The 26,882-nt window shown below is 52.0% G+C and overlaps 1 protein-coding gene across 2 annotated transcripts; it reads right to left on the bottom strand.

The window, feature by feature from the left end:
• Positions 1-102: 102 nt before the first annotated feature.
• Positions 103-22,978, bottom strand: STRA8 (stimulated by retinoic acid 8). Of its 2 annotated transcripts, none has more exons than XM_038559463.1 (9): positions 22,786-22,978; positions 15,482-15,711; positions 11,653-11,728; positions 10,623-10,707; positions 8,353-8,595; positions 7,296-7,581; positions 3,816-3,889; positions 1,976-2,087; positions 103-331 (listed from the first exon to the last, which is right to left on the bottom strand). In XM_038559463.1, exons 2-9 carry the CDS (start codon positions 15,671-15,673, stop codon positions 257-259), a joined length of 1,143 nt encoding a protein of 380 aa, XP_038415391.1. In that variant the 5' UTR covers positions 15,674-15,711; positions 22,786-22,978; the 3' UTR covers positions 103-256. The 2 variants fall into 2 exon arrangements, with proteins under 2 accessions (XP_038415391.1, XP_038415392.1); XM_038559464.1 differs by lacking the exon at positions 22,786-22,978 and adding an exon at positions 21,870-22,004.
• Between the last annotated feature and the right edge of the window lie 3,904 nt (positions 22,979-26,882).

The raw sequence follows: 26,882 nt of genomic DNA on the forward strand, positions 1-26,882 counted from the left end.
CCCTGAATAGGAGGAGAGGAGGAGCGGTGTGTGCCTTGCAGCAGCCAAGCTAACTACTTGCACCAGACAACCCTGAAACATGCACGCAGGGCCACACTGCTTTCAAAGACTTTATAATAATCAGAAACTAGAACCTTCCAAATGCTCTGGGACAGCCACTCTGAAACGTCCGGGGAGGCGGCAGCAGGAACAGCCTCGGCTGCCGGCATGAATGCCCACCTCGTTGTTCATGCCCTCCCCTCCCAGCCCTGCCGTATCACAGATCTTCATCGTCAAAGGTCTCCATGCACCTCAGCATTATCATCTCATCGTCAATGGGGAGGTCTGGTTCCTGCAAAACACAGGGGGGAAGAGGGTCGATGCCGGGCCCCAGGCAGATGGAAGGAAGGCCCCAGCATCTCCCTCAGGGTCTACCCCCATCTCTTGCTACACCTTCTCCAGCTCCCAGCCAGGAAGTAAGGGCTACAGAGGGGAGGTCCCACTTCCATCTCACTCAACTCTACACTCAATGATCTTCAGAAAGGGTTTTCCTGCACACAACAGAACTGGCTTTTGGGGTGTTTCCAGGATCCCATAAGAGAGAGAGGAGGCCTCTCAAAGCTTTATCCAAATGTCCATCCATGGAGGACAGTGAATTACACCACCATGCACCCACCCAGTGGTTACCATGCAGCTGTTGGAAATAAGAGGAATAAAAGGTTGTCTTCTGTGGGATATACTATTTAAAAAGAAAAGAGGGGGAGCCTGGGTGGTTCAGTCTGGTTGGCATCCAGCTCGTAGTTTCCACTCAGGTCATGATCTCAGCATCTGGAGATGGAGCCTGCGCTCAGTGGGGAGTCTGCTGGAGATTCTCTTTGTCCCTCCCCTCCTCCCACTCATGTGCTCTCTCTTTCTAGCTCTCTCAAATTAAAAAAAAAAAAAAAATATATATATATATATATATATTTTACAACACAATGGATAGCATAGTTCCTCACTTGTGTTTGAAAGAATATATAAATATATGTAGGATATCTCTAGAGAGCGGCATTTTATTTTATTTTATTTTGGCATTTTATTTATTTATTCATGAGAGAGAGAGAGAGAGAGGCAGAGACACAGGCAGAGGGAGAGTCAGGCTTCATGCAGGGAGCCCGATGTGGGACTTGATCCCGGGACTCCAGGATCACACCCTGGGCCAAAGGCAGGTGCTAAACCACTGAGCCACCCAGGGATCCCCAACTGCTTACCTTTTTTTTTTTTTTTAAAGAAATAGCTGTATCTTTGCTGAATTAGTGGAGAAAATCCTTGGCTATGAATCTGAAAGGGCCTGTCCCCTTGGTGGCTCAGGCATAACTTCCCTTTCCTCCAGAAGTTTCTGGAATGTACCTTCTATTTTTTTTTTTAAACAAATTCTTTTTTTTTTTTTTATTTATGATAGTCACACACAGAGAGAGAGAGAGAGAGAGGCAGAGACACAGGCAGAAGGAGAAGCAGGCTCCATGCACCAGGAGCCTGACGTGGGATTCGATCCCAGGTCTCCAGGACCGCGCCCTGGGCCAAAGGCAGGCGCTAAACCGCTGCGCTACCCAGGGATCCCTGGAATGTACCTTCTAATCAAGACACAGTCAGCTCTTGGGAAGCAGAAATGACTACCCTTCAAACGCCGACAGCAAACATTAGCCCAGAGTCTCAGAAGACAACAGAATGGCTGGGCCTCTTGGAAAGGGGCCGAGCGGTCACACAACATTGACAGATGCAGGCCAAGGGTCAGGCCCCTGGGACCTGCTGGCCACTCGGGGGGCTCCTCGTCTCAGGCTGCCCTCCATTTCCCTGGATGTCTTCCATCCCCCAGAGTGTATCAGGCTGATGCCCACTGGCCTCAGAGCAGGCCAAGAGAATGAGGCGCTGGGGCCTCCAGTGGGGGGATTCAACACTCCTTCCTGCCAGCCTAAGGGAGGCGGGCCGAGGTCTCCTCCACTCTGCTCTGTCCTACCTGTTTTAACTGAGTATTAACACAGCAAAGGCCTTTAAAAAACTCGATGATCTGCATGTAGAGCTGAAACTTCTCCTCTGGATATTCTGGGTTGCAGTTGGCAAACACCGAGCTGACAACAGAAAGGAGAAGAAACAGTATTTAGACTCCTCATCTGTGGCCTCTGCTGGCACCTGCTAAGATACCTGGATCACGGTGTGAATCAAGCACCAGTAAGCACCCAGGTGAATTCCGGGAGGCCTGTGTTGCTCCGGCGTCATGTGTGGAGCCCATGGGAAAAGTGTGGTCACCCTCGGGAGACTGGCTTCCGTGCCCTAATTTAGCATTCTGAGTGGTGGCCTCTGGAAGAAGGAGCACAGGTGCCTCTCTCCCTCGGGGCCACCCTCGTATAGCTGCACCTGGTCCCCCACAGCTGCCCAGGAGCTCGGGGGGCACACGCCACACCTGAGGTTCGGCTCTGGGATGCCTTCCCTCCACAGGAGGGGAGCACGGAGCACAAGGTGTCCTGAAGGGAGGCAGCCTATTTTGCAAACTCCTTCCCATTGCCTTCCTGAGATGGGGGCAGGGGTGGGGGGTGCAGCCCAACGACTTCAGAAGCCTTGAGAGGTGGGACGCCTGAGGGGCTCAGTGGTGAAGTGTCTGCCTTCAGCTCAGGGCATGACCCCGGGGTCCTGAGATCGAGTCCCACATCGGGCTCCCTGCATGGAGCCTGCTTCTCCCTCTGCCTGAGTCTCTGCCTCTCTCTCTCTTTGTGTGTCTCATGAACAAATAATAAAATCTTTAAAATAAAAGCCGGGACAGCCTATGTGTTGACCTCACACCCTCTCAGGGCGAGGCCCCACACTAGTTGTGAAGGAACCCTCTGGAAGTGATCCCTGCCTTTTCCAGGGATAGCAGAAAACATTTTTTAATAGACTGTTTTCCGGTTCTCCCAGTAAAGAGTTCCAGATACTGCTTGGCAAGAACATTCTGGCACAAACTGGTCCTCACAGCCTGAGCCTGGCTCAGAAATAGAAAAAGTCTGCCTCCAGCCTGTTTCAGCAAAACCAAACTCTACTCACAGCTGAGAAGAGCTTGTGTCACCCCTGAAAAGCACTTCGGCGAGTTTGGACAAGTGTATGGAGGCCGGGTGAGCAGGGACGGGCTGGCCGCACCGCCTCTGGAGGGAGGGAGGGAGGATACTCGCTGGCACACGAGGCAGCAATGTCGCCCTCCACCCGAAGCAGGAAAACAGAATGTTCCGGGCTTCTTTTCGCCTTTGGAAGGGCCTGGGCCCTGTTAAGACCACAGCTTTTCAAACTTAGCATGAAATCTCGATGCTAAACTAGCTCTCTTTGTGAAGGTGCCCCCCGTGCTGCAGGTTGAATCAAGCTGCTCCTTCTGGAATCTCCCCAGATCCTGCTTTGTGTTTTCTCACTTCATGGGCCACCGGCTGTCCCCTCCTCCCTTCTCTCCGCCGCAGCAGCCCAGAAAGCCGCTGCTCCCCCCGATGCTCAGACACCTCCTGCGCAGGGCACAGGCCGGTTCCACGTGGCCACAGGTTCTCGATGCCCCGGAGCCGCCCGCCTCTCAGGCCGACACCGCTGCAAGCCGCCCCCAGCCCCCTCCCTCGGGGAAGACAGCACGGTGGGGACACCCTGGTGCCACTCAGTGCTGGGCCAGGGCGGCAGAGGCGGCTAGCGCAGGGCCGCCAGCGGCGCCATCCGATCCCAGGCCAGCCCCAGGAGCCACAGACCAGAGTGGGTCTTTAAGGACTGCCCGGAATTGGCTCCCTCGGCAGGGCCGCAGGGGGAGCGGCTCCTAAACACGCTGCACACACGGGGCCCTGCCCCCTCCTCACCTAGAGCTAGAAGTACTTGGAGCCTCGCTTTTGTCCAGGAAGCTTGCCACATCGAAGGCATCTTCAAAGAGTATCTGAAGGAAGGCACAGAGCACGGTGTGTCAGAAAGAACTACAGCTGGGCGCTTGCTCGGGGCGGCTGGTGGCGGCGGGGAGGCTCCCTCTTCACCCCTCAGTCCCAAAGGGAGGGTGTGGGAAGGCTGGGGCCCAAATGCAGGGTCTCGGCCTGGTGAGCTTCCTTGGAGGTGCCTGTAAGCGCTTGCCACCCAGAGCCGGGGGGAGGGGGCAGTAAGCATCAAAGACTGTGGTTGTCTTTCTCTTTTTTTCTTTCTTTCTTTAGAGAGAGAGGGGGCGATGAGCAGGGCAGGGGTGGGGAGGGACAGAGGGAGAGGAGAGAGCATCCCACGCAGCCTCCGTGCCCAGCACACAGCCCGACACAGCGCTCAGTCTCACCACCCTGAGATCACTACCCCAGCGCAACCAAGTCAAACACCTAACCGACTGAAGCGCCCAGGCACCCCTGGGTCTTCTTCTAGAAGGTGAGAGCTCAGGCACGAGATGCAGCAGCCAGAGCCAGGCTTCCGTTTACGCTGGAAGAGGACTCATCTACACCTCCCCAGACGCGGAGGCTCTTGGCACCCAGGGTTCGTGTCAGGACAGCGGGGTAGGAGGTTGGCGGTTCTGAGGCTGAGGCTGCAGGGGAGCCAGCTCCCGGTTGTGCTGCTCACGAAGCCGTGTGACCTCAGACAAGCGGCCTCATTTCTCCAGGCCTCCTCTTACACAAAGGGAATCACGACCGGGCCTACCCATAGGGATGTTGCAGGAATTAAATGAGATGAGGTACGTGAAGTACCCAGCACATAGTAATGCCTCCAGTATGTTAGCTCTTATTGAATATTATCTGCTTTATAGAAGAAACACATGTTCATTGCGGAAATTTTGGAAAACAGAAACAGATAAAATAATAAAAATCACTGAGAAACGGTTCTACCCAGAGAGATCCAGTGTTGACATATTGACCTAGTTCCCTCCGGTCATTTCCTGTATTTCCAATCTTGCCATCATTTAGATAGTTTTTCAGTCCTGTTTTGACTTTTGAAGACTATTATACACTCTGCAAGACCGTTATCTACACCGAGTAATGTAAGACTTAGCAAGTACGGGTGCGGGATGCTTTGTTACATTTGAATTTTTAGATAAAGAATGAATAATTTTGTAGTGCAAGAAGGGCCCAAATATTGCATGGGGTGTTCTCATCTTAAAATTTTCACTGGGCATGCATCACTGTGTCTGACAGCTGAGAAGAGGAGAGGGAGCTCTCGGGCCCTGGGTTGGCAGGCTCTGGCAGGGTCCACAGGGTCCCTCTTGTCCCCTCACCTGGGACACACTGCTCTTTCTCTGGAGGTCTGCTGTCCTTCTGTCTTCTAACAATTTGCTTCCCCTGAACTGTATGGGACTCTGGCCATGTGGATGGCCGTTCTCGCGATCTTCTGGATCTTTTTTTTTTTTTTTTTTTTTTAAAGAAGTAGAGTCACCAGCAGAGAGAAGCAGGCTCCCTGCATGGAGCCCGATATGGGACTCAATCCCAGGCACCCCGGAATCACAACCTGAGCCAAAGGCAGATGCTCAACCACTGTGCCACCCAGATGCCCCGATCTTCTGCATCTTCTAGACATTTTATGGTGTCCTTCTTTGTAATATTCCTTTGCTCATCTCAAGGAGGATCTGGAAAGAGGTCACTGAAAGGACCAGCCCAGAAGCCCATCCATCCACTCTGCGTTCTTTCCCAGCAGGCCCGCAGCCAGGTCCTAGGCCTTACCCAGTGAGATTCTGGGCCACACAGTATCCTCATCTATGCACAGCGCCCTCGCAGCTAGCCTGGGCAGGGGGGTGGGGGCACTGCCAGGCTCTGTGGTGGTCTGGAGCACCCAGCACACTTACCAGCCTCCCAGGCACACCTGACTCTACTACACCCCCGCCCCCCACCAGCTGGCCCCACACACAGTCGTTCTGCTGAAGAACCTCTCCAGGTGGACCAGGAGCAATAGGATAGGTCTCACTGTAACTGACTTAGGAGCCAAAGTGGGGTAATGGTGGCTCTGTCCCTGCCCTGGGCAGAACTGTTCTCCGTTCCGCTCACCATGACACCAACCCCGGGCTGGCCCAGGCCTGGGGACCAAGTGTGGTAAAGCCCTGAGCTGGGCACCACTGAGGGATCTGCTGCCAGCCGCCCCCCCCTCCAACTCTAGAAGAATACGAGCCCTCAGCCCTTCCCGAGAAAGGTAAGAGAAGTTGCATGCACAATCTGGGATCATTATTGGATTCTGGCTTGGGTCTGCTCTTTCTTGAGGAAAGGTTCATGCTGCAAACATGCACACACACACGCACACACACAGTTTACAGTTTGACAGGCTTGTCCACATGTTTGGCATGTATTTTCCTTTTGCCTGCTCTGTGTGAGACCCCAGGGCCAGGCACTTCTGGACACCTAGGCTGGCTGACGCATGGTCTCTTCCGCGGCTGGTGTCCTGGCCCTGCTCCGGCCACGATGGAGGAGAACATGTCCTCTCATTGTGGGCCCAACATTAGTGGACAAACAGATGAGAAGTCAAAGGCTGGTGGAGTGACAGGTGACCGTTACGTTTCTGCACTGGGCGTTCCCTCCAATAATGCCCTCGTGCATCAGTTACCCCAGGGCGTGTGTTAAAAATGCAGGGGCTGTAGATCCCCAGATGGGTGGGTGTCCAGTGCTTTAGTGCCTCCTTCAGCCCAGGGCGTGATCCTGGAGACCTGGGATCGAGCCCCACGTCGGGCTCCCTGCATGGAGCCTGCTTCTCCCTCTGCCTGTGTCTCTGCCTCTCTCTCTCTCTCTCTCTCTCTCTCTGCCTCTCTCTTTCTCTTTCTCTCTCTGTGTCTCTCATGAGTAAATAAATAAAATCTTTAAAAAAATGCAGGGACTCTGATTCAGTGGGTCCAAGGTGTTTGCAGGTACCTGCCTCCTTAGGAAACTGCATTTGCGAAGGACCAGGGCAGCTCCCCGGTCATGTGGGGAGAGGAGGTGAGATGCCAGCTTGAGGATGAGGCACCGCAGGGAGAGGGGAAGAACCAAGTCTGTGGTGACGTCACCGAGACAGTGGGAAGCCCTCCTGACCCTGGGACCTCCCTGGCTGTCTGCAGTACATGTCCCCATGGTTTCATGAGCAAGCAACTTGCATTAAAAAAAAGAAAAAATCCCAACTGATACAACCTTCTGAGCCTTCTCTTCTCTAATCCCCTACGGAAAGGTCAGGATGCAGGAGGAAAGAAACACCATCCCGTGGTTGTGGAGCTTATGTGGGATAAATCAGAAACCCACTGTGTGAGTCAGAATCGAACCCCTCCCTCAAACCTGGTGAGTGACCGCAGGCAGATGTCGGGTTCTGCAGAGTGGACACCAGCTCCCCGGCGAAGCCCTCCACCCGCCACAGGAGGGTGCGCTCACCTCCTCTGGGGTAGAGACGAGTGAGCAGCTGGCTCCTTGGCTGTCAACCCCACTGTCCTTCGTGCTGCCCTCGGTGCAGGCCGGCTCCGGACAGGCACCCGCAAGGCTCGAGGGGGTGCTGTGCCTCTGTGCCCAGGCCTGCAGGAGGCTGGCCTTCATCTCCTCAGAAAGGCTCTGCCACAGGTGGGAGATGGCCGCAGAGACGATGGGGAGCATCACCTCCTGGGAGGAGACAACCCCGTTCCCAATCAGGAGGTCCATCGTCTGCTTGTAGAAGTTGAGGTACCTGGAACAGAAACGGTAGCCCTGAGGCCGGAAGCTGGTGGACCACGGCCCCTCCGGGAACCGGTTCCTCAGGACGCCGCAGCTCTGTGGTGTCCAGGGGCTTAGCCTTCCCAGTCTGCGTGGCCCGGACGCTCGGAGAGCAGAAGCCAGCGCGGAGGACGTGGATCTCCGCCCCGGGGTCCTTCCCCACGTCTCCCTGGCGTCCCCATGAGCTCTCTCCCCGAAGGCCAGACGGCGAGGAGCATCGCCTGCTCAGCGCCACTCCCCGCGAGTGTGCGGACAGGCCAGGAGGCTTGCTGACTCGGGGCCTGAGAGTCAGGCTCAGCGGTGGAGCGAGCCTCCTATTGGGCCGACACCTCCAGCGGCCACCCTGGCTGCCATGGGCTTGAGTCCGTGGAGGGGCAGGGAGTGGCGGTGGGGGGTTTGAGCCAGGTGTTCACTGTATTTCTTACTATAAGACCAGTAACACAGCTGCTGCTGGTGGTGGTGGTGGTGGGTGTATGGTGTTTGGTCCTTGTAATCCCATCAACAGCCCCCACAGTCACCCCAAATATATACCCAGTCTGAGTCAGCTCAGTGTATGTGCTGTGCAATGCAGCTCTAAGGCTCTCTCTCTAGCCCACCCTGAACCCCTCCCATATGGAAATTCTGGAGCTTCCCAGATTTGGGGCCCGGTCTGAGTGTGCACAAACAATGCTGCATGCCGCAGACAGAGCCTCTGTTCCCTTCCCCACAGCCTGTGCCCGAAGCCACCCCTCTCAGCTGTTCACACCGTTCAAATTCCATGAGGTCTGGCAACAAGGTGATTGGGGAGTGCAAGAGCTCCACTTTTTTCTCTTCCTCCTCCTCCTCCTCCTCCTCTTCCTCCTCCTCCTCCTCTTCTTCCTCCTCTTCCTCCTCGTCTTGGTCCTCCTCCTCCTCTTCCTCCTCTTCCTCCCCCTCAGCATCCTTCCCGACTGCCTCAGTTGGGCACCAGGTGGCAGAGCTTTTCTGATGAACCTTATTTGAGACCAGGCTGGTGAGAAAACAGAAACAAGAGAACGACAAACTAATGTCCCTCATCAACAGTGACACTGAGACTCTGAACACAATTTTAGTCTGTGTGTGTGGTCACATCATGACCTAGGAATGCAGGATGGCTGGTTCAAACATGGAAAGTCAATCAATGGAACTCACTGTATCAACAGACTAAAGAAGAAAAGCCATATGATCCCCTCAACAGATGCAGAAAAGCAGTTGGCAAAATTCAACATCCATTCATGACAAAAACTCTTAGCGAAGGGAACTTAACCTGATAAAGGGCATCTACAGGGGAATCCCTGGGTGGCTCAGCGGTTTAGCACCTGCGTTCGGCTCATGGCGTGATCCTGGAGTCCCAGGATTGAGTCCCGCTTCGGGATCCCTGCATGGAGCCTGCTTCTCCCTCTGCCTGTGTCGCTACCTCTCTCTCTCTGTCTGTGTCTCTCATGAATAAATAAATAAAATCTTCCATAAAGGGGGGGCACCTACAAAAATCTACAGCTAACGTCAAACTTAAGAGTAAAAGATTAGCTATTTCTCTGCTAAGATCAGAGATAAGACAAGGATGTTCCCTCTTACCATTTCTATCTAAAATCATACTGAAGATTCTAGGCATCCAATAAGGTGAACAAAAGCAGTAAAAGATATAGAGGTTGGAAAGGAAGAAGTAAAACTGATTCTGTTTGCAGACAGCACTGTAATCTATGTAAAAAATCCTGAAGAATCTACGAATATGACTAGAACTGAGAAAGGTGTTTAGCAAGGTGGCCAGATACAAGGTCAACATACGAAAACCAACAGTATTTCTATATACTAGCAAAGAACAATTGGAAATGGAAATTTTATGAAGTACCATGTACAATAGCACCCCAAAACACAAAATACTTAGGTTTAACCCAAAAGCTCCACCTAAAAAAGAAAAAAATGGAAAAGTTAGACTGTATCAAGATTTTAAAATTCTGCTCTTTGAAAGGCGGTTTTAAGGGAGTGGAACAAGGATGCCTGGTGGCGCTGTTGGTTAACCGTCCTACTCTCGGTTTTGGCTCAGGTCGTGATCTGGGGTAGTGAGGTCCAGCCCTGCCTCACTCTGCGAGATGTCCACTTCAGAATCTCTCTCCAGATTTCTCTGTCCCACCCCCGTGCCTTCTCTCTCTCTCAAATAAATAAATCTTTTTTTTTTTTAAGAGTAGAACAACATGACACAAGTTGGAAAACTGGGATTTGTACCCCAGAACCTCTTCATCCTGATAGTAGTAATCCCTAGGAGGTATCATGTTGAGTTTAAAAACAAGTGCACCAGAAGAAAACATAGGAGGATTCTTTTTTTTTCTTTTTTCTTTTTTTTAAATTAAAAAAAATTTTTAAGAGCAGAGGAAGCCTTGTATTCTTGCAAACCTAAGTAACAATAGCAGATTGACAGATTAGACTTCATTTTTGTGTGGCTAAGACAACAACAACAAAACACAAAAACATCAAAAGAAAAATAATAAAGCAAATGACCAAGGGATAATTATTTGCAAGTCATATCCTGAAAGAGAGATAATTTCTCAGTATAGAGAGCTTCTACAACTATGTAAGGAAAACACCACCAACCCAAGAGGAAAATGGGCAAAGAATAGTCACAAAAAATTCCCGGGAAGGGAAATACAAATGATCTTGAACAAAGGCACTGAATTTCACTCGTAATTAATCATAATAGAACAATTATAAAATATAATTAATCTATTCCTGAGCTCAGAACCACACTTTAATTGCTGCAGGTTTATAATGTGTCTAATGAAAAGTCCCAATTATTATCATTTTAAAAGAAATTTAGCCATTCTCATGCGGGCACACGATAGAGGTATTGATAAGATTTTAGTATGGGACTAAGTGTGAATCTCAAATTGGTAAGAAAAGGAAGGCTTATGTGATGAATGGGGTTGGGGTCAGAGGCTAATCATATAGGAAACACCAACGTGATTGTCTATCTCGCTGAGACCATCCCTCCTTGCTGATTGTGAGGTGGTTCTTGGGTCTTACCTGGGATTTCCAGAGTACATGCTGGCATACTCCGCCTTGACTTCCTCTAAGCTGTTTGCGTTCCCATCCTCCAGGTTGAAGGATTCTGTTGGGGAGGTGAAGGCCGGAGTCTCAAAGGAGGAAGTCTGGCCTTTGTCGAGTGTCCGTGGCCCTTCTGATCTAGGTGGACCATGAGTGGGTCCCTGACCCCGTCCAGGTTTGGTGTTAGGGAGTCAAGGGCCCAGTTTCACCTCTCCTTCTAGAGGTGAGGGGACAAGCTCCTTGCATTGGCCCCGTCTCAGGACGCCTGGGTGGAGCAGCCATTGAGCGTTAGCCTTTGGCTCAGGGCAGGATCCCGGGATCTGGGATCTGGGATCAAGTCCCACATGGGATTCTTAATAAAATCTTTTTTATAAAATCTAAATAAAACCTAAAAAAAAAAAAAAAAAAAAAAGAACTGGCCCTTCTTAATCAAGACACCAAAATATCCCTTTTAAGGTTTAGTTTCCGCCACATGCCCAGGCAACCACCTCTCCCAAACTGAGTGCCAAGAAAGGGAGCCATGCCTGCCTTTGCTTTTGAGTGTGACAAACCCCAGTCTGCTTCCTCTCTGGTCTCTCAAGATGGGATCAGGTGCCTGATGACGTCTGTCTATCTGTCCAGATGTAAAGTCCCTGAGTGCAGGGGCATGAACCTTACTGGACCCCTGGCCCAGATGTAGGGCCTGGCACACACTGGGCATGCAGTATTTGTTCACTTGGCTGAACCCAATCCCTCTGTTTTCTTTTTCTTTTTTTTTTTTAAGATTTTATTTATTTATTCATGAGAGACAGAGAGAGAGAGGCAGAGACACAGGCAGAGGGAGAAACAGGCTCCCTATAAGGAGCCTGATGCAGGACTCAATCCCAGGACCCCAGGGTCACACCCTGAGCCAAAGGCAGACACTCAACCACTGAGCTACCTAAGCACCCCTAATCCCTCTTTATCAATGGAAAAACGAACCAGTCTTTCCCTGGGAAGGAGATGGGGGTGGCAGATGGGGATCTATTACCTTTCAGCTTCAGCAGATTATCCAAGGTTTGTTCCAACTCCTGAATGTGATTCTTCGCCTTATTCAAAACCTGCCACTGGGGACAGAGATGGGCAATGCTGAAAAGCCAGCCTTCCACCGCAGAGACCAGGGTTTTTCGGCCACGGGAGTCCATTCCCTGGTCTGAGGCCATGCTCCCTCAGATGCAAAGTCACCTTCCTTGACATTTGTCGATCAAAATGGTGGAAAGTTTGTTCTGATACGCAGGCGGCATGAAGTTTCATTTGTATTCTGGAAATGGTTCTCACAGAAATTTTCAAATATTTTGGAACAAGCCGTGTTGGGCAAACTACTAGGGCTTCAGAAGGGAACAGCTACATATACTCTTTGAAAGTGGAATCAACGTGAGAGAAGAGCAGCCCCAGGCTGGCCCCAAGACCCCAGGATTAACTTCTGCTCAGTTGTCACAATGAGCAACCGGCTGCTTATGTGCTGTGCTAGGTGCTATGCTGACCACGGTGGTTATCTGCGAAATGCGTCTGCTCTGGGTGACCCGAAAGCTCCTCAAATGCTCCATCCACTCGGACTCTGAATGTCCTGTTGCTGCAGGACTAAGTCACGAGCACTGCCCTCCCCCTCTCCTTCTTTCCTTCCTTCTCCCCCGTATTCCATACGGAGTCAAACGGTAACTGCAGGATTGTTCAAAAACAAGAAATGCTAAATGTCGTTTATTACGCCGGCACCTGATACCTGTCCGGAGTTACAGCCGCTCATTGGGCACAGGTAACGGGCAGAGACAGGTGTTAAGCCCCCGGGGCTGGGGGTCTCACAGTAGGTAGGACGGCCCAGCTTTCCAGCAGGAAAGACAAGACAAGCGTGGAAACCAACTACACGTAATACAAGCTGGAATCCAGTAAGCGCTGAAGGGCCTGGGAGCAAAGGGCCATGGGAACACACGGGAGGGGGGGCTGATTCCAGCGGGAGGTGCCAAGAAGATGCGGAGCTCAATCGGGATGAGGTGAGGTCATTCCAGCCATCTGGTCCCGAGTGAGCCACTGTGTTGGCTCAGTGGGGACAGAGCCAGGGAAACCAGGTGCGGTTCAAGGAAATTTTCTGGAATTTTTTTTTTTTTTTTTGGTATGCTGATTAGGGCCTTCGTTCTGGGCCAAATTATATCTCCCTGAAAAAGATATGTTGAAGTTCTAAGCCCCAGAACCTGTGAAGGTGACCCTGTTTGGAAATAGGCCCTTTGTAAAGAAAGGCAATCAAGCTAAAATGGGGTCCTTAGAGTAGGCCCTAATCCAACAGGACTGGTGCCCTTATGAGGTGGGGACATTTGGATGCAGAGACAAACACACACAGAGGCAGGACAAGGTGGAGACACGGGGAGAAGGCGGCCACGTGACCACCGTGAGGCTTCTCTAAGGCGAGGAACACCGAGGAATTGTCGGCCGAGGCTTCTACCCCGGAGCTTTCCGAGGGAGCGTGGCCCTGTGGATATCGTGATTTTGGACTTGGAGCCTCCAGACGTCCAGCACGGTAATTTTCTGTTGTTTCGAGCCACCCAGTGCCTGGGGTTTTGCTGTGACCGCCCTCGGACACTGAAAGGACTCTGGTCCACCGTGACTCCCGCAGAACAGAGCGTGGCCTCAGAGATGCCACGAACACAAAATTCCGAGTTTTGCCCGCATCAGGACAGAGACAGGAGGTGGCTGGAGAGAAGGCCTGCTCCACCCGCTGTCTCCTGGCTGTGCCATTGCAGGCACATGGGCTTAGCTTCCTGGCCCCTCGGCTTCCTCCTCTGTAAAGGGAGGCGCTCTGAATGGAACCGTGGGGACTCGGGGAGCGAATACAACGGAAGCAATAGCAACGCTTGAGCCACTGTGACAGCACCCCATCTTTCCACGCAGTGACCTTGTTGGAACGCCACCAAGGCTTCTGAGGGCGCTGTTACTATTGTCCCTGTTTAACAGACATGGTGACCGAAGCCCGGCCGGTAGCATGTCTCACGTGACAGAGGCCAACCCACCAGGCTCTCAGGCACCACGTCGTGAGGTGCAGACTTTGGCGGGGAGGCAAGACAGTTTTCCTCTACATTTACTTCCTTTCCTTCCTTCTCGCTCTGGTTCGCCGCCAGTCCGCGCGCACTTCCCCAATGACAGGGACTTTGAGGTTGTCAGTGTACCCCTGGAACAGCAGCAGAGGCCTGCGCACCCAGGGGACAGGATGCAGGGCTCTGCTGGGCAGACTCTTTGCCCTGAGCCCCTGAGGCTGGCTCAGTGGATGCTGGAGGAAGAGCCCTCCCACCCCTCTCGCCTTCCACACCCTTCTACAGGAGCAGGTGGGGTCTCCGCTCTGATTCTTTCAGCTAAGAACACTCGCAGCCCTACGTGGCACCTTGCACAAAGGTGCTCGGAGACACAGCTCAATTGAGGCACATTCACACATTCCACAAGAGTGAGAGCGTATGATAATTGTCTTGTTCTGATGGGCTTATTTTGCTTAGCACAATACCCTCCAGTTCCATCGACGCTGTTGCAAATGGCAAGATTTCTTTCTTTTCTTTTCTTTTCTTTTTTTTTTTGATGATGACTGAATAGTAGCAAAACAGAGGAGCATAGGGAAAAGGGGAAAAAAAGTTAAGACAAAATCGGAGAGGAAGACAAACCACAGGAGACTCTTAAGCATGAGAAACAAACTGAGGGCTGCTGGAGGGAAGCGGAGCGGGGTGGAGGGGGTAACCGGGTGATGGGCATTAAGGCGGGCATGTGATGCCATGAGCCCTTGGGTGATATACAAGACTGATGAGTCACTGACCTCTGTCTCCGAAACCAGTAATACGGTAAGTGTTAATTAGTTGAATTTAAATTAAAAATAATAATAAAACAGAATAAATAAAATACAATGACAGCTTGACAGAGGCTCTGGCTCTGTGCCCGCTGAGGAGCAGCTCTGCGTGCTCAGTGAGTCAGAGGGAGTCCTGTGTTAGCTCTGTCGGCAGGAGGCTGGGGGCTCATGGTCCCTGTCCTCCTTAAGTGTCGCTTCGCTGAAAGCACCAGCCCAGGGGAGAAAACCCACTGGCTGAAAACAGTCACAGGGCAACGGGCTGGACTCTGGAAAGAGCGCCAAGTCTGGAGCCGGGAACGGAGGCCCTCCTCCCGGTCCTGCCACCACCACCCAGGCTGACAGGTCCTTTCTGGCCCGTCCTCTGTTTCAAGAAGCTGGGGAGGGGGAAGGGGAAGGTGTCAGGGCCCCACCCCTACTGGAGGCCTCCTATAATGCTCCTGCAGCGACAGGAGCTCTGCTCTTTCCAGCACCACCCCAAGCGCCCGGACCCTTCCTCCATGCTCTGCTAGGGGCATGAATAGGCAATAAGGAGGCCACAGAAGGAGAGAGGTGAAATCAAGGGCAGGAAAAGGTGAATGCTTACCTGGAGAGCTCTGTTGCCTTGGGAGAGGACCAAGTTGCACACATGTGCATGTGTATGTGCGTACGAGTGTGCGTGTGCGTGTGTGTGTTGGGATGGAGATGCAGGGTCCGGGAACAGCTGCTGGAGGCTCACCCCCATCCGCTCGTGGGACCCCTACAGGAGCCGTGGGCTAACCAGGTCCTAGTACTTCCCTCCGGGCCAGGCTGGTCTGCCACAGGTCGGGAACGGCCAGCTCATGCTTTCCCCCCCGGGTGGCCACAAACAGTGCACCCCGGATGCCCACATCGGATCCCTGACCTCACCCAGGCTGTAGGCCTCTGCGTGGGAGCAGTAGGAGTGGGAGCCCCTGGCCAGTCCCCCACCCGCCTCACAGTCCCTAGACATGTAGAGACGCTCCCTCCCACCCCCAGGTTCCCATACCTTTGAGGCTGTGAGATCAGAGTGGGAGTAAACGGTCTTCCTGAGGTCACTGAACAGCCCTGCCAGGGTGGCTCGGTGGCGGGCTTGGGAAAGGCGTCGACGGGCCACCCGCGGCTCCAGCTCCCGCAGCTGTGTCAGCAGCCGGGGTGTCACTCTGCCACTGGGGTTACTGCCTTCTGCGGGGGTCGCCATTCTCAGCTGCAGCGTAATATTATGCCTTTTGGGGGGCCCTAAGTAATAAAGATACAATATTTTAGAAAGAGGAAGGCAGAGTGAAGTGGAAAGGAAGAGGGTACCACTCCCAAGCAACGGGTCCCAAACCAATGAACATGATCAATAACAGACATGCAATAATTAAGAGATGACGCAAAATCTGTTCTATAAACCAGACGCCTAAAAACAGTAACCACTCCTATTTGACTTACCAGCGGAAGGGCGCTGCTGCTTTGCACCAGAAAGTTTCTAGAACACTGCAGGTAGTCACTAGACACTTGTTAACTGACGGGCTGCGGCCAAAGAGAGCAAGCGAGAGCCCAAGATCTCATTCCTCACCGCCTGTTAGAAGCTGGACAGCCACGTGTCCCACTCTTTGCAGGCTTTCCCACCAGGACAACGCACCCCTCTTTGATCTGGACGCTGGTTACACAGGTATATATGCAAAAAGAGGTCGGGCAAGTTGTGTTCCTTAGATTCATGGACCTCTTCACATAGAATATCATATATATGGACATATATGGATATGCATAGTATCTCAAAAAGAAGAAATGCACCCTTCTACCTGTGAAAGCAAAAAGTCACATAATGACAGAGAAGTGGAAGCATGTTTGCCTTGTCCTGCTTCTAGTGGGTTCCATGGATGATCATTGTGTTGTCTCTTGTCACATGTGAGTTTACAGACTGGAAGTCCTTCCCCAGGAGAGGCGATTCTGGGACTGATAAGTAACAGTTGTTTTTTTTTAAGATTTTATTTATTTATTCATGAGAGGCACAGAGAGAGAGGCAGAGACACAGGCAGAGGGAGAAGCAGGCTCCGTGCAGGGAGCCCGACGTGGGACTCGATCCCAGGTCTCCAGGATCACGCCCTGGGCTGAAGGGCCACCCGGGCTGCCCAATACGTAACAGTTTTAATAGAAGACTAGGGACTAAGGTCTCTTGCCTGAGCCATGGACCCCTCCTTCAGGTGCTCACCCTGGCATGCAGAGGACAGCCGGCTCTTCGGACAGAGGAGCTGCATCTTCATCATCTCTGCGGCCCCAGTAGGGGCTCAGTGCTGGGGTTTTGAGTGAATTAGAATGGGAGCCCTCTGCTGGGGTCGAGGGCTGCACAGGGACAGGGTGTGGCCTCGGCACCCCCTGGGGGCACCATAGAACATCTACATGCCCAGGCCCCACCGCAACAACACTGGATCCAAATCTACAGGTGGGAGGCTGGGCCCTGGCATCCGAGGGGCAGCCTGCGCCCCCGGCGACACTGACACGGTCACGGTCTGAGCCACCACTAGGGCACATGCAGCGACGCCTTCCTCAAGGAGGCTTGGGGAAGCTTTCCTGCTACCTTCTGGCCGGACAGTCAGCCACAGGGATAGTAAAGCCAGCCAGCCAGTGTGGACTCGCCCACCAACAACGTAATTTCCATCAGCGGGTGTATTTTCCCTCGCTTTGCTTCTCAGAACAACAGTGGGAAGATGGTAAGTGGGTGCCTGCTCTGACCCCCGAAGACCAGGTATGACCAGGAATGCCACCAGCAGCATGCGGAGGACGGCCACCGAATCGGCCCAGGCCCCTCCAGCCCGACGGCTGGGCGAAAAACTAAGTGTAGCTGGACCCTGGCAAGTCTTCAGCAGGAGGCAAAGTGAAACAAGGAAGGTTTCAAACTGCCTGGAGTAAAATGAGACCTTTTTGACTCTAGGAATATAGGTTTTCTTTATTTGCTTAAATTCAGGAGAAATGAATGTCCCTGGACACTGGGAAATTTAAGTCAATGAACGGAGGTCAAAACCCCAGGGTTCTTTCAGGATCTAGAATTCTGTAAGAGCCTCAGAATACTGATACCAAAGGCCCCTCGGCCTGTGGGGAAGCTGGAGCTCCCGTGGTGCCAATGTTGGTATTTTGGGTTTTGTCCCAGGGCTCCACCTAAACACGCTCCCCACAATACCCGGATGGCTGTGTGGCTTCAGTCATGGGGTAAGGGTGCAGCCCGCTGCCTCTCCCACTGGGGACAGGCCCTCCCGTGGCTTCTCTCCCCGGGGACAGCCTTCCCTGTCTGCCACTGGGGGTGAAGGTGGTCCCAGAGCACCCAGGCCACCTGTGGGCCTCATCCCACATGCTGCAGGTGCCCCGGGTTCAGGGCTCTGAGATACCTTCCGTCTTGAGGCAGGAGGGGGGCATGCATAGGGATGATGGCAAAGAGCCTTCTCTCAAGCCCAGCAGATATTAAACCTGGTAAGACCTCGTGCAATTGCAAATGTCCTCCTCCTAAGTGCCGCATCCTGCTCTCGCTAGGAAAGATTTGCTATGGTCTCCAGGTACGCTTGGTGACTTGCGCTGTGGACCTGACGGGAACTGAGGTGGGTAATTTTTCAGACAGAGCTTTTTGTTGCCTCGTACAGGTGGGTCTGTCCGGACCTTTTTTTTTTTTTAAGATTTTATTTATTTATTAGAGACAGAGAGAGAGAGAGAGAGAGGCAGAGACACAGGCAGAGGGAGAAGCAGGCTCCATGCAGGGAGCCCGACGCGGGACTCAATCCCGGGTCTCCAGTATCGCGCCCTGGGCCAAAGGCAGGCACCAAACTGCTGCGCCACCCAGGCTGCTCAAGTCTGTCCTGACTGCACCTGTGACCTGGGTCAAGGGCTGGTGCGCCCAGGATGAGTGGCACAGAAGTCACAGTCCTGGTGAGGAGGGGAGGCAGGAGCCTCCTCCCGCCTTTTCCCTGGGCTCTTCTGCTAGGAAAGGGAGGACTGACTAAAAATGAGATTGAGAAGGGATCTTTTATTTAAAACTGAACAGGGGCAGCCCGAGTGGCTCAGCGGTTTAGCGCCACCTTCGGCCCAGGGCGCGATCCTGGAGACCCGGGATCAAGTCCCACATCGGGCTCCCTGCGTGGAGCCTGCTTCTCCCTCTGCCTGTGTCTCTGCCCCTCTCTCTCTCTGTGTTTCTCATGAAAAAATAAATAAAATCTTTAAAAATAAATAAATAAATAATGAAACAGAACAAAACCAAACCTCTCCTCCTACGTGTCCTGTGCAGATACCAAGCGTATTGAGGACACCGCACCAGCGGTGTAGGGAATTAGAGCAGTGTAGACAGTAGAGTCTGAGACTTGGTCCCCCAGGCCTGGAAATCTACATTTTAAGAGCAGTCCCTTCCCTCACTAACAACAACAGAAACATTTGCCCTCCTGCCACCACCTTCTCTTCTATTGCCCGGTGCCTGTCCCCCCAACCTGGGACACTGGCCCTCTCTGTTCCCTGCCCCAGTCTTTACCTATGGAGAGTCAGCTTGTCCTTCAATTCCTAGCGTAGATGCCACTTCCTCTAAGAAGCCGCCCAGCCCTGTCCACACCGGTTTCTAACTTAATCTTGTCTTGCCAACAAATCAGTAAGATCCTTGGTCAGTATTCATGTACTCAGCGTCTAAAGTGTCCGTCCCCGGGGGAGTCAGAACAGGGTAACAGCGGGGATGGGATTAAGGTACCAGGGATGGTACCCGGGCAGCGGATGAACTGGTGGAGGGAAAGGCGGGCTGGAGTTAGGACTGGCTCAAGACCTGGGTTGTAACTCCAGCACCGTGTTCACCAGCCAGGTGACCTTGCACGAGCCAAGAAGCCCGAGGCCTTAGTTCCTTCATCTGTAGAAAGGAGAGGAGAAGGTCCCTCACTAGGTTATAGTCTACACTCTTCTGCCTCTCTAAGGTCATGATCACGATGCTGTGACTATCGGGAGCAGAGGCGCGCAGCACCAGCCACGCATCCCAGCAGAAGCAGAGCACACAGTGGTGTGGGGAGCTGCATCTGAAGGAATTCTGGCCACTGCAGCCGCAGGGATAAATGTTTACCGGCACTTTTTCTTTTTCTTTTCTTTTTTTTTTTTTTTTTTTTACCGGCACTTTTTCTGTGCAAACTCCATTCATTCTGCAGGAAACTGGGGCCAAAGACACTAGGCATTTCAGAATGGCCACAGCTCCGATACACATTCTCTTTTAAACGCTTGCCAGTGTGTTCAGACCCATTCATCAGGTCAACGTGCTAAGCACACTCTTCAGTCTGACAACGTCGGAGGACAGCTTCATGGACATATTTTTCTAGAAAGGCATGGTGAGGAGTCATACTGTCAGGCCTTATTTTTATTATTTCTCACCTATAAAGCAAAGTCTCCTTCCATTACCAAATATTTTCCTATTAAAATACCACTTAATACCTACTGGGAGCTGACATTTTTACAAACTCCACACACGAAATTAAAAGAAAAGAAAATAGGGACGCCTGGGTGGCTCAGTGGTTGAGGGTCAGCCTTCCCTCAGGGTGTGATCCCAGGATCTGGGATCCAGTCCCGCCTCCCGCTCCTGGCATGGAGCCTGCTTCTCCCTCTGCCTGTGTCTCTGCCTCTCTCTCCGTGTCTCTCATGAATAAACACATAAAATCTTAGGAAAAAAATATGACCTCCCCCTGTCTGAGATTCAGAAATTTTCACCATTTTTAAGCATCACTCCACAAAACATTTGAGTGAGGTTCTCATCAGCAAACCCTAGACAAACATACACAGCACTCCGGATGAGGACAGCCGGGGGCTCAGTGGATTAGCCCCACCTTCGGCCCAGGGCATGATCCTGGGGTCCTGGGATCGAGTCCCACCTCGGGCTCCCTGCGTGGAGCCTGCTTCTCCCTCTGCCTGTGTCTCTGCCTCTCTCTCTCTCTCTTTGTGTCTATCATGAATAAATTTAAAAAAAATTTTTAAAAGGGGGATCGCCCGGGCGGCTCAGCAGTTAGCGCCTGCCTTTGGCGGAGGGCGTGATCCTGGAGTCCCCGGATCGAGTCCCGCATCGGGCTCCCTGCACGGAGCCTGCTTCTCCCTCTGCCTGTGTCTCTGCCTCTCTCTCTGTGTGTCTCTCATGAATAAATAAATAAAATCTTAAAAAAAAAAACCTCTTAAAAAAATCTTAAAAAAAAAAAACACCAAACACCCCTGATGAGGTTCTGCAACCCCAGGCAGCTTCCTTTGATGCCCTGCCCGGATCAGATCATGTCAAGGAAGACCCAGAACCATCCTCAGACCGAGGGGGTCCATGGGGTGACACAGACCCCGGCGCCCGGCCGGGACCCCCGCCGGGATGGATGGCGGGGCGGGGGCGCCCTTCCCGTGGTGCACGGCAGCCCTGACCTGGTCACTGGCCTTGAGCCGCCACACGGCCGGGCGGGGCTCCGGCTCCTGCCCCCGCCCCCTGGAGACGGAGCGGCGCGGCTGCAGGGACCAATCACGGCGTGTCCCCCGCCGCCCCGGCCAATCAGGATGCTCGCCGGCGGGCCAATGAGGGGGCGGGCGGGGGAGGAAACAATGTAACCAGTGGCCCGAGGACACACGGGGACACACGAGGGGCGGCTGAACTTCTCACCTCGCCAGGTGGCTCCTTCTCACGCGGGGACAGGGAGGGTGGGGGGGGCACCGCCTCTGCCCCCCGCCCCGGGTGCCCCACGCGGCCTGTGTGCGCCCACGGAGGACTAAATGGGGGTCGGTCCCCTGGCTGGTTCCACTCACGCTCACATGGGTTTATGACACCCACCTTCCAGAGTCATCTTGAGGCTTACAGGAAACACCGTGAATGAAGGGTGAGGACCAGGGGCTCCCCACCTCATGGGAAAGGACGCAGACTCGTGAGTGGGAAGGGACCAGCCGTGCACAGCGGGAAGGGGGCCAGGGGAAGGATGTTTCAAAGAAGGGAAGAAGGGGGGCGCCTGGGTGGTGCAGCGGGTTAAGCTGCTGCCTTTGGCTCAGGCCATGCCCCAGGGTCCTGGGATCGAGTCCCCAACTGGGCTCCCTGCTCAGCGGGGAGCCTGCTTCTCCCTCCCCCTCTGCCCTTGCTTGCACTTGCTTTTCTGCTCTTTCACAAATAAAAATCTTTAAAGAAAGAGAAAGAAAGAAAGAAAAGAAAGAAAAAATGAGAAAGAAAATGAAAGAGAAAAAAAGAAGAAGAAAAGAAAGAAAGAAAGAAAGAAAGAAAGAAGGAAGAAGAAGAAAGAAAGAAAGAAAGAAAGAAGAAAGAAAGAAAGAAAGAAAGAAAGAAAGAAAGAAAGAAAGAAAGAAAGGAGAAATTGGGGACAGGGCATGAGAGGGGTTGCACAGAAGAACCCTTTAAAAGCTCAGATTAAAATAGCAAGAGGGAAAAAAGGACTCACTCTTGGGGACAGGAGGAAGCAGCTCCTTTTCCAGTTTAGGGGAAAATTTTTCCCCCCAAACAGAGATGTACTCTGGTCTTTGGGCCTCTTTTTGCCTGATCCTCTGCACCCAGGAATGTTTCCTGATGGCCCTGATGGCACAGTGAGGCCCCACCCGGTGCCCCCTTGCTGCTCCCGGAGGGCGGGTGAACTGCTTGCCCTGGGGCAGGGGTTGCCCAGGGGTCACGCACCCAGCAAAAGCATCGCGGGCTTGGGGGCCCCTGGATTTGGATTCTAACCCAGGAGCACCCTGGCGGTGACTGTGAGGACGGGAAGTAGGCCCTACCTAAGCCACCCCCAGGGCCCCGGCATGCGACCGCCGCTCCTGAAATTCAGCTGTGGTGGGTGGCACACCGTCTTTGAAAGGATTTTGGTGGAGCATTAAGTTATGTGTTATGTCTAAAGAACCTAACACACAGAAAGCACCTGGTGAGGATCCATTATCCTCCTCTTCAGGGTAAATGTAAAATGTTCATTTCCACCGGAATTCCGCTCAGGCTGAGGCTCTGTCCCTTCGGGCTCTCGGGCAGCCTTTGACGCAGGGTCTGCGAGGGCCCCTGAGGAGCTGCTGGCCCCCGTGTCGCCCACTACCTGGTGGTCTCTCCCCTGGCCCTGCCCTGGCCTCCCACTGCAGCCACCCGCAGTGCTGCCGGGCCCGGGAGCAGACGGGAGGCCTGCGGCCTCGCCTTGGCACCGAGACCACGCAGAGAGGTTCAGAAGCCCACCTGCCCCGGGGTTTCATCCAGTCACCCCCCACCTCACCCCTCAGCCACCACCACACAGACCTGCCTCCCTGGATGTGCCTCACTGGGGCACGGATCTGCCCCCAGAGGAAGCAGTCTGGGGGCCAGGGGGCGTTCCTGGGAGAACTGCTTACCTGCAGCCGCCTGACTTCTTTATTGCAAATGGAGATCTCTGTGTCAGTCAGCCTCCTCCACAGCTGTGAGGAGGGAGGCTCTGCTCCTGAACCCTGGTACCTCCGGGTGGCTCCCTTGGGCTTCTGGTACAGAGTTCTCCCTGGCAACATCCAGACTCTCTCACCTTTTGACCCTGACCCCTCCCTCCCAGTAGCACAGATCCTGCCCTGAAAGATCCCCTCTTACACAGTAGCATAGATCCTGCCCTGGAATATCCCCCCACCCCCGCATAGATCCTGCCCGGAGTTGGGGAGGGGCACTCCCTCCTCCTGGATTCAGCTCAGCACAGGTCCACCAGCAAGCCTCTAAGGTCCCTGCAGTCGTGCCAACCCAGTGTGGCCACCTCTGTTCTGTGCCCCTGGGCCCTGACTTTCTAGTTGGAAGAACAACCTTTTGTGCTTGTTCCCCATTGTCGGTTTTTATCCCCTTGGTGTGATAAAGGGCGGGGCCTTGGACCCTAGCCTCTTATCCTTCAAATGACATGAGAGTGATGGACTGTGTGTTGCGTGTCCACTGTGTTCCTAATCCTGATGGGCGAGCCTGTGAAGAGTCTTATCTCCATTTTAGAGATGGCGAAGTCAGACTCCAGGAAGGGCAGTGATTTGCCTAAGGTCTAAACATCTAAGGTTCTTTTGGGTTCTTTGTTCTGTATGCCTTTTAGGGTGATGTTTAGTGAGATGAATATCAACTACCGTACGCAAGAGATAAATTGACGTGATTTTATAAGTTTCAGAACAAAACCTGGCAGCTTTGCACTCAGGTCTGTGGACAGTGGCTCTTAGGGAGGGAGGAGAATGCAGAGGTCAACAGAGGGGCAAACTTTCTGACTCCAGGTACGGGCTCTCCTTTTTGCTAGAAGAAGCCTGGAAGGCGAGGCAATCCCAGATGGGCTCTTAGCTACTATCTCCTTTGCGTATTGCCAGACTTTGGTTTCCAAGAGAGCCTGTGGATACAGTAAGCTCCTTCATGGGAGCAGGTATTGCTGGGTCAGCGTGCCTCAGCACCTTCTCTGGTAAGAGGGTAGATAAAGGATTCTCAAGACATGTCCTAGAGTGAGAATTCTCCTGACTTCCAGAGTAAAACTCCCAAAGGCTCAGAGTCTGTCATCATGACTCAACATCCACTTTCAAGGGACCTCCGTCTGGGGTTTCTGTTTTAAGGGTTTAATATACATGAAAATGTTTTGACATGTAGAAAGACCCACACAAATACTGATAAAGAAAGTTGAGGTTTGAAACTATAAAATTCCTCAGAGAAGATGTATGGGGGAAAACCTTCATAACATTGGTTTTGGCAATAAAAATAAGATAAAAACAGAGATGGAGGCAAACCATAAGATGCTTTTTTTTTTTTTTTTAAGATTTTATTTATTTATTTATTCATGAGACACACACACAGAGCAGAGACACAGGCAGAGTGAGAAGCAGTCTCCGCGGGAAGCCCGATGTAGGACTCGATCCCGGGACCCAGGGATCACGACCTGAGCAGAGGGCAGATGCTCAACCACTGAGCCATCCAGATGCTCCAAACCATCATATTCTTCAGATTCATAGGAAACAAACTGAGGGGTTCATAGGAAACAAACTGAGGGTTGCTGGAGGGAAGGGGTGGGGGGGATAGGGGTAACTGGTTGATGGGCATTAAGGAGGGCACATGATGGATCGAGCACTGGGTGTTGTATGCAAATGATGAATCACTGAAATAGAACAGGGCAGGGGGAGGGGCAGAGGGAGAGAGAGAGAGGGAGAGAACCCCAACCTGACTCCATGCAGAGCACAGAGCCCAACACAGGGGGCTTGACCTCACCACCCGGAAAGCATGACTTGGGCCAAAATCAAGAGTTGGACCTTAACTAACTGGGCCATTCTGTCACCCCGAAACTAAACTTTTTATTTTGAGGTCATTTGTAGATACATAAACAGTTGTAAGAAATAATACAGAGATACAGAGAGATCCACATACCAAGTTTTCCCCAATGGTCGCATTTTGCAAAACTATAGAACAGTATCGCAGCCAGGATATTGAAATTTATAATCTAGCAATAATATTCAGCGATCCCTCGCTTACTTGTACACATTTGTGCGTGCGTGCATGTGTGTGTGTCGTTCTCTATGGTTTTATCACACATGTAGGTTCACACCCCAATGAGCATGGTGAAGATGCAGAACAGAACACACCATCACCACAATGAGTCCTTATTTTACTCTCCTATAATCATACCCGCTACCTCACCGATGTGCCAATTCATCCCTGACCCCTGGCAGCCATTAGTCTGGTCTCCAAATTCTCTAAATTTTGTCTTTCCTGAAGCATTATACGAATGGAATCATATCTTTGGTATGTATGTTACCCTGGAGATTGGCTTTTTTCGCCAGCATCATTTCTTTGAGATCCATCCGGGTTGTGTGTGTCATACTAATTCATTTCTCTTTAGTGTATATGTGCCTGAAGCAAGCTCCTGATGCATTTCTCTTTATTCCTGAATAGGATTCCCTGGTATGAATGGACCACAATTTGTTTAACCAGAGCAGGTGAGGTAGGATGGCTCTGTTTTGGGTCCCAGGATCGCCTGTGGGCCTTATTTATTTTGGCTTCTTCTTTTTTTTTTTTTTATTTATGATAGGCACACAGTGAGAGAGAGAGAGAGCGCGAGGCAGACACAGGCAGAGGGAGAAGCAGGCTCCATGCACTGGGAGCCCGAACGTGGGATTCGATCCCGGGTCTCCAGGATCGCGCCCTGGGCCAAAGGCAGACGCCAAACCACTGCGCCACCCAGGGATCCCTTATTTTGGCTTCTATCAAAAAGAGTCGAAGGACATTTGAATGGTTTCCAGTTTTTGATTATTATGAATAAAGCTGCTATGATTTTTCATGTACAAGTTTTCATGTGAAGGCAGGTTTTCATTTCTCTGGGATAAATGCTCAACAGTACAATTACTGAATCCTATAGTAATTGCAGGCTTAATTTATAAGAAATTTCCAGAGGGTTTTTTTTTTTCTGCAGTGTGAATCTTACATCTTTAACATGCAGTGTGACAGTATCTCTACTTAGTCTTCGAAAAAAACATGATTCTTAACAATTATATAATATGGCATGGGATAGATGTAGTATAACTTATTTAAGCTTTTCCCAAATGTTGAAGATTTTGATTGTTTCACATTGTTTTTTTTTCCCTGTGGAAATTATTAAGACTCCTGCACATGGAGTAGGTGTGAAAAACAGGCCAGCTGGACCTGGTTCTCGTGGTGGCCAGGGGTGAGCAGGTTCTGAAAGATGGATTCATGGTAACTTGGCTGCACAGGGCCTGAGGGAGACATTTCAGTGCCACATTTTTCATTGTTCAATGAGAAACACAACTGTCACATGGACAGGGAGGGTTCATGGCAGCATTGACATAAATGACATCCTCTTCCAGCTGCGTTGGAAGGCTGTTGTAATCGGGAATTCCCTTTTAGCTTGCCAGGAGAAAGACACTAGAATGCCATAAATATTCATGTAGCCAAGTGCCAGGAGAATCAGATAGTCCCTTGGTGATCTTAGAACCAGGAAAAGGGGAGTGGGGTGCTTTTAATGGCCCAGTTGGGGCTGGTCTATGGCTTCCTTGTCTTGGGAAGGACAGAGGACAGATCACAGGGCATTATCTGTTGGCTGAGCTGGATATAAGGGCTTTGATTGGCTCTGCCCACAGTCAGTCTCTCGATTTCTGTGTTTAAAACCTCTTCTGACTGGGGACGCCTGGATGGCTCAGTCAGTTGAGCATCTGCCTTCAGTTTGGGTCATGGGCCCGGGGTCCTGGAATTGAGCCCTGCATCAGGGAGCCTGCTTCTCCCCCTGCTCGTGTGCATTCTCTCTGTGTCAAATAGATAAAAACAAATAAAAACTTTTTAAAAATGATAAATAAAACCTCTTCTGACTGACACCATATTTATTTTGTGAGTTGATGACCTTCAACCAAATCCTGTGAGCCTAGGAGCTTTTCCCCGTCCACGGATTTTGCGTTTTTGGTATCTGATCCTTTTTTTTTTTTTTTTTTTTAAAGGCTTAAAACGTATTTTA

The sequence above is a fragment of the Canis lupus genome, chromosome 16 (genome assembly GCF_011100685.1).
Source record: "Canis lupus familiaris isolate Mischka breed German Shepherd chromosome 16, alternate assembly UU_Cfam_GSD_1.0, whole genome shotgun sequence".
Lineage (NCBI taxonomy): Eukaryota > Metazoa > Chordata > Mammalia > Carnivora > Canidae > Canis > Canis lupus.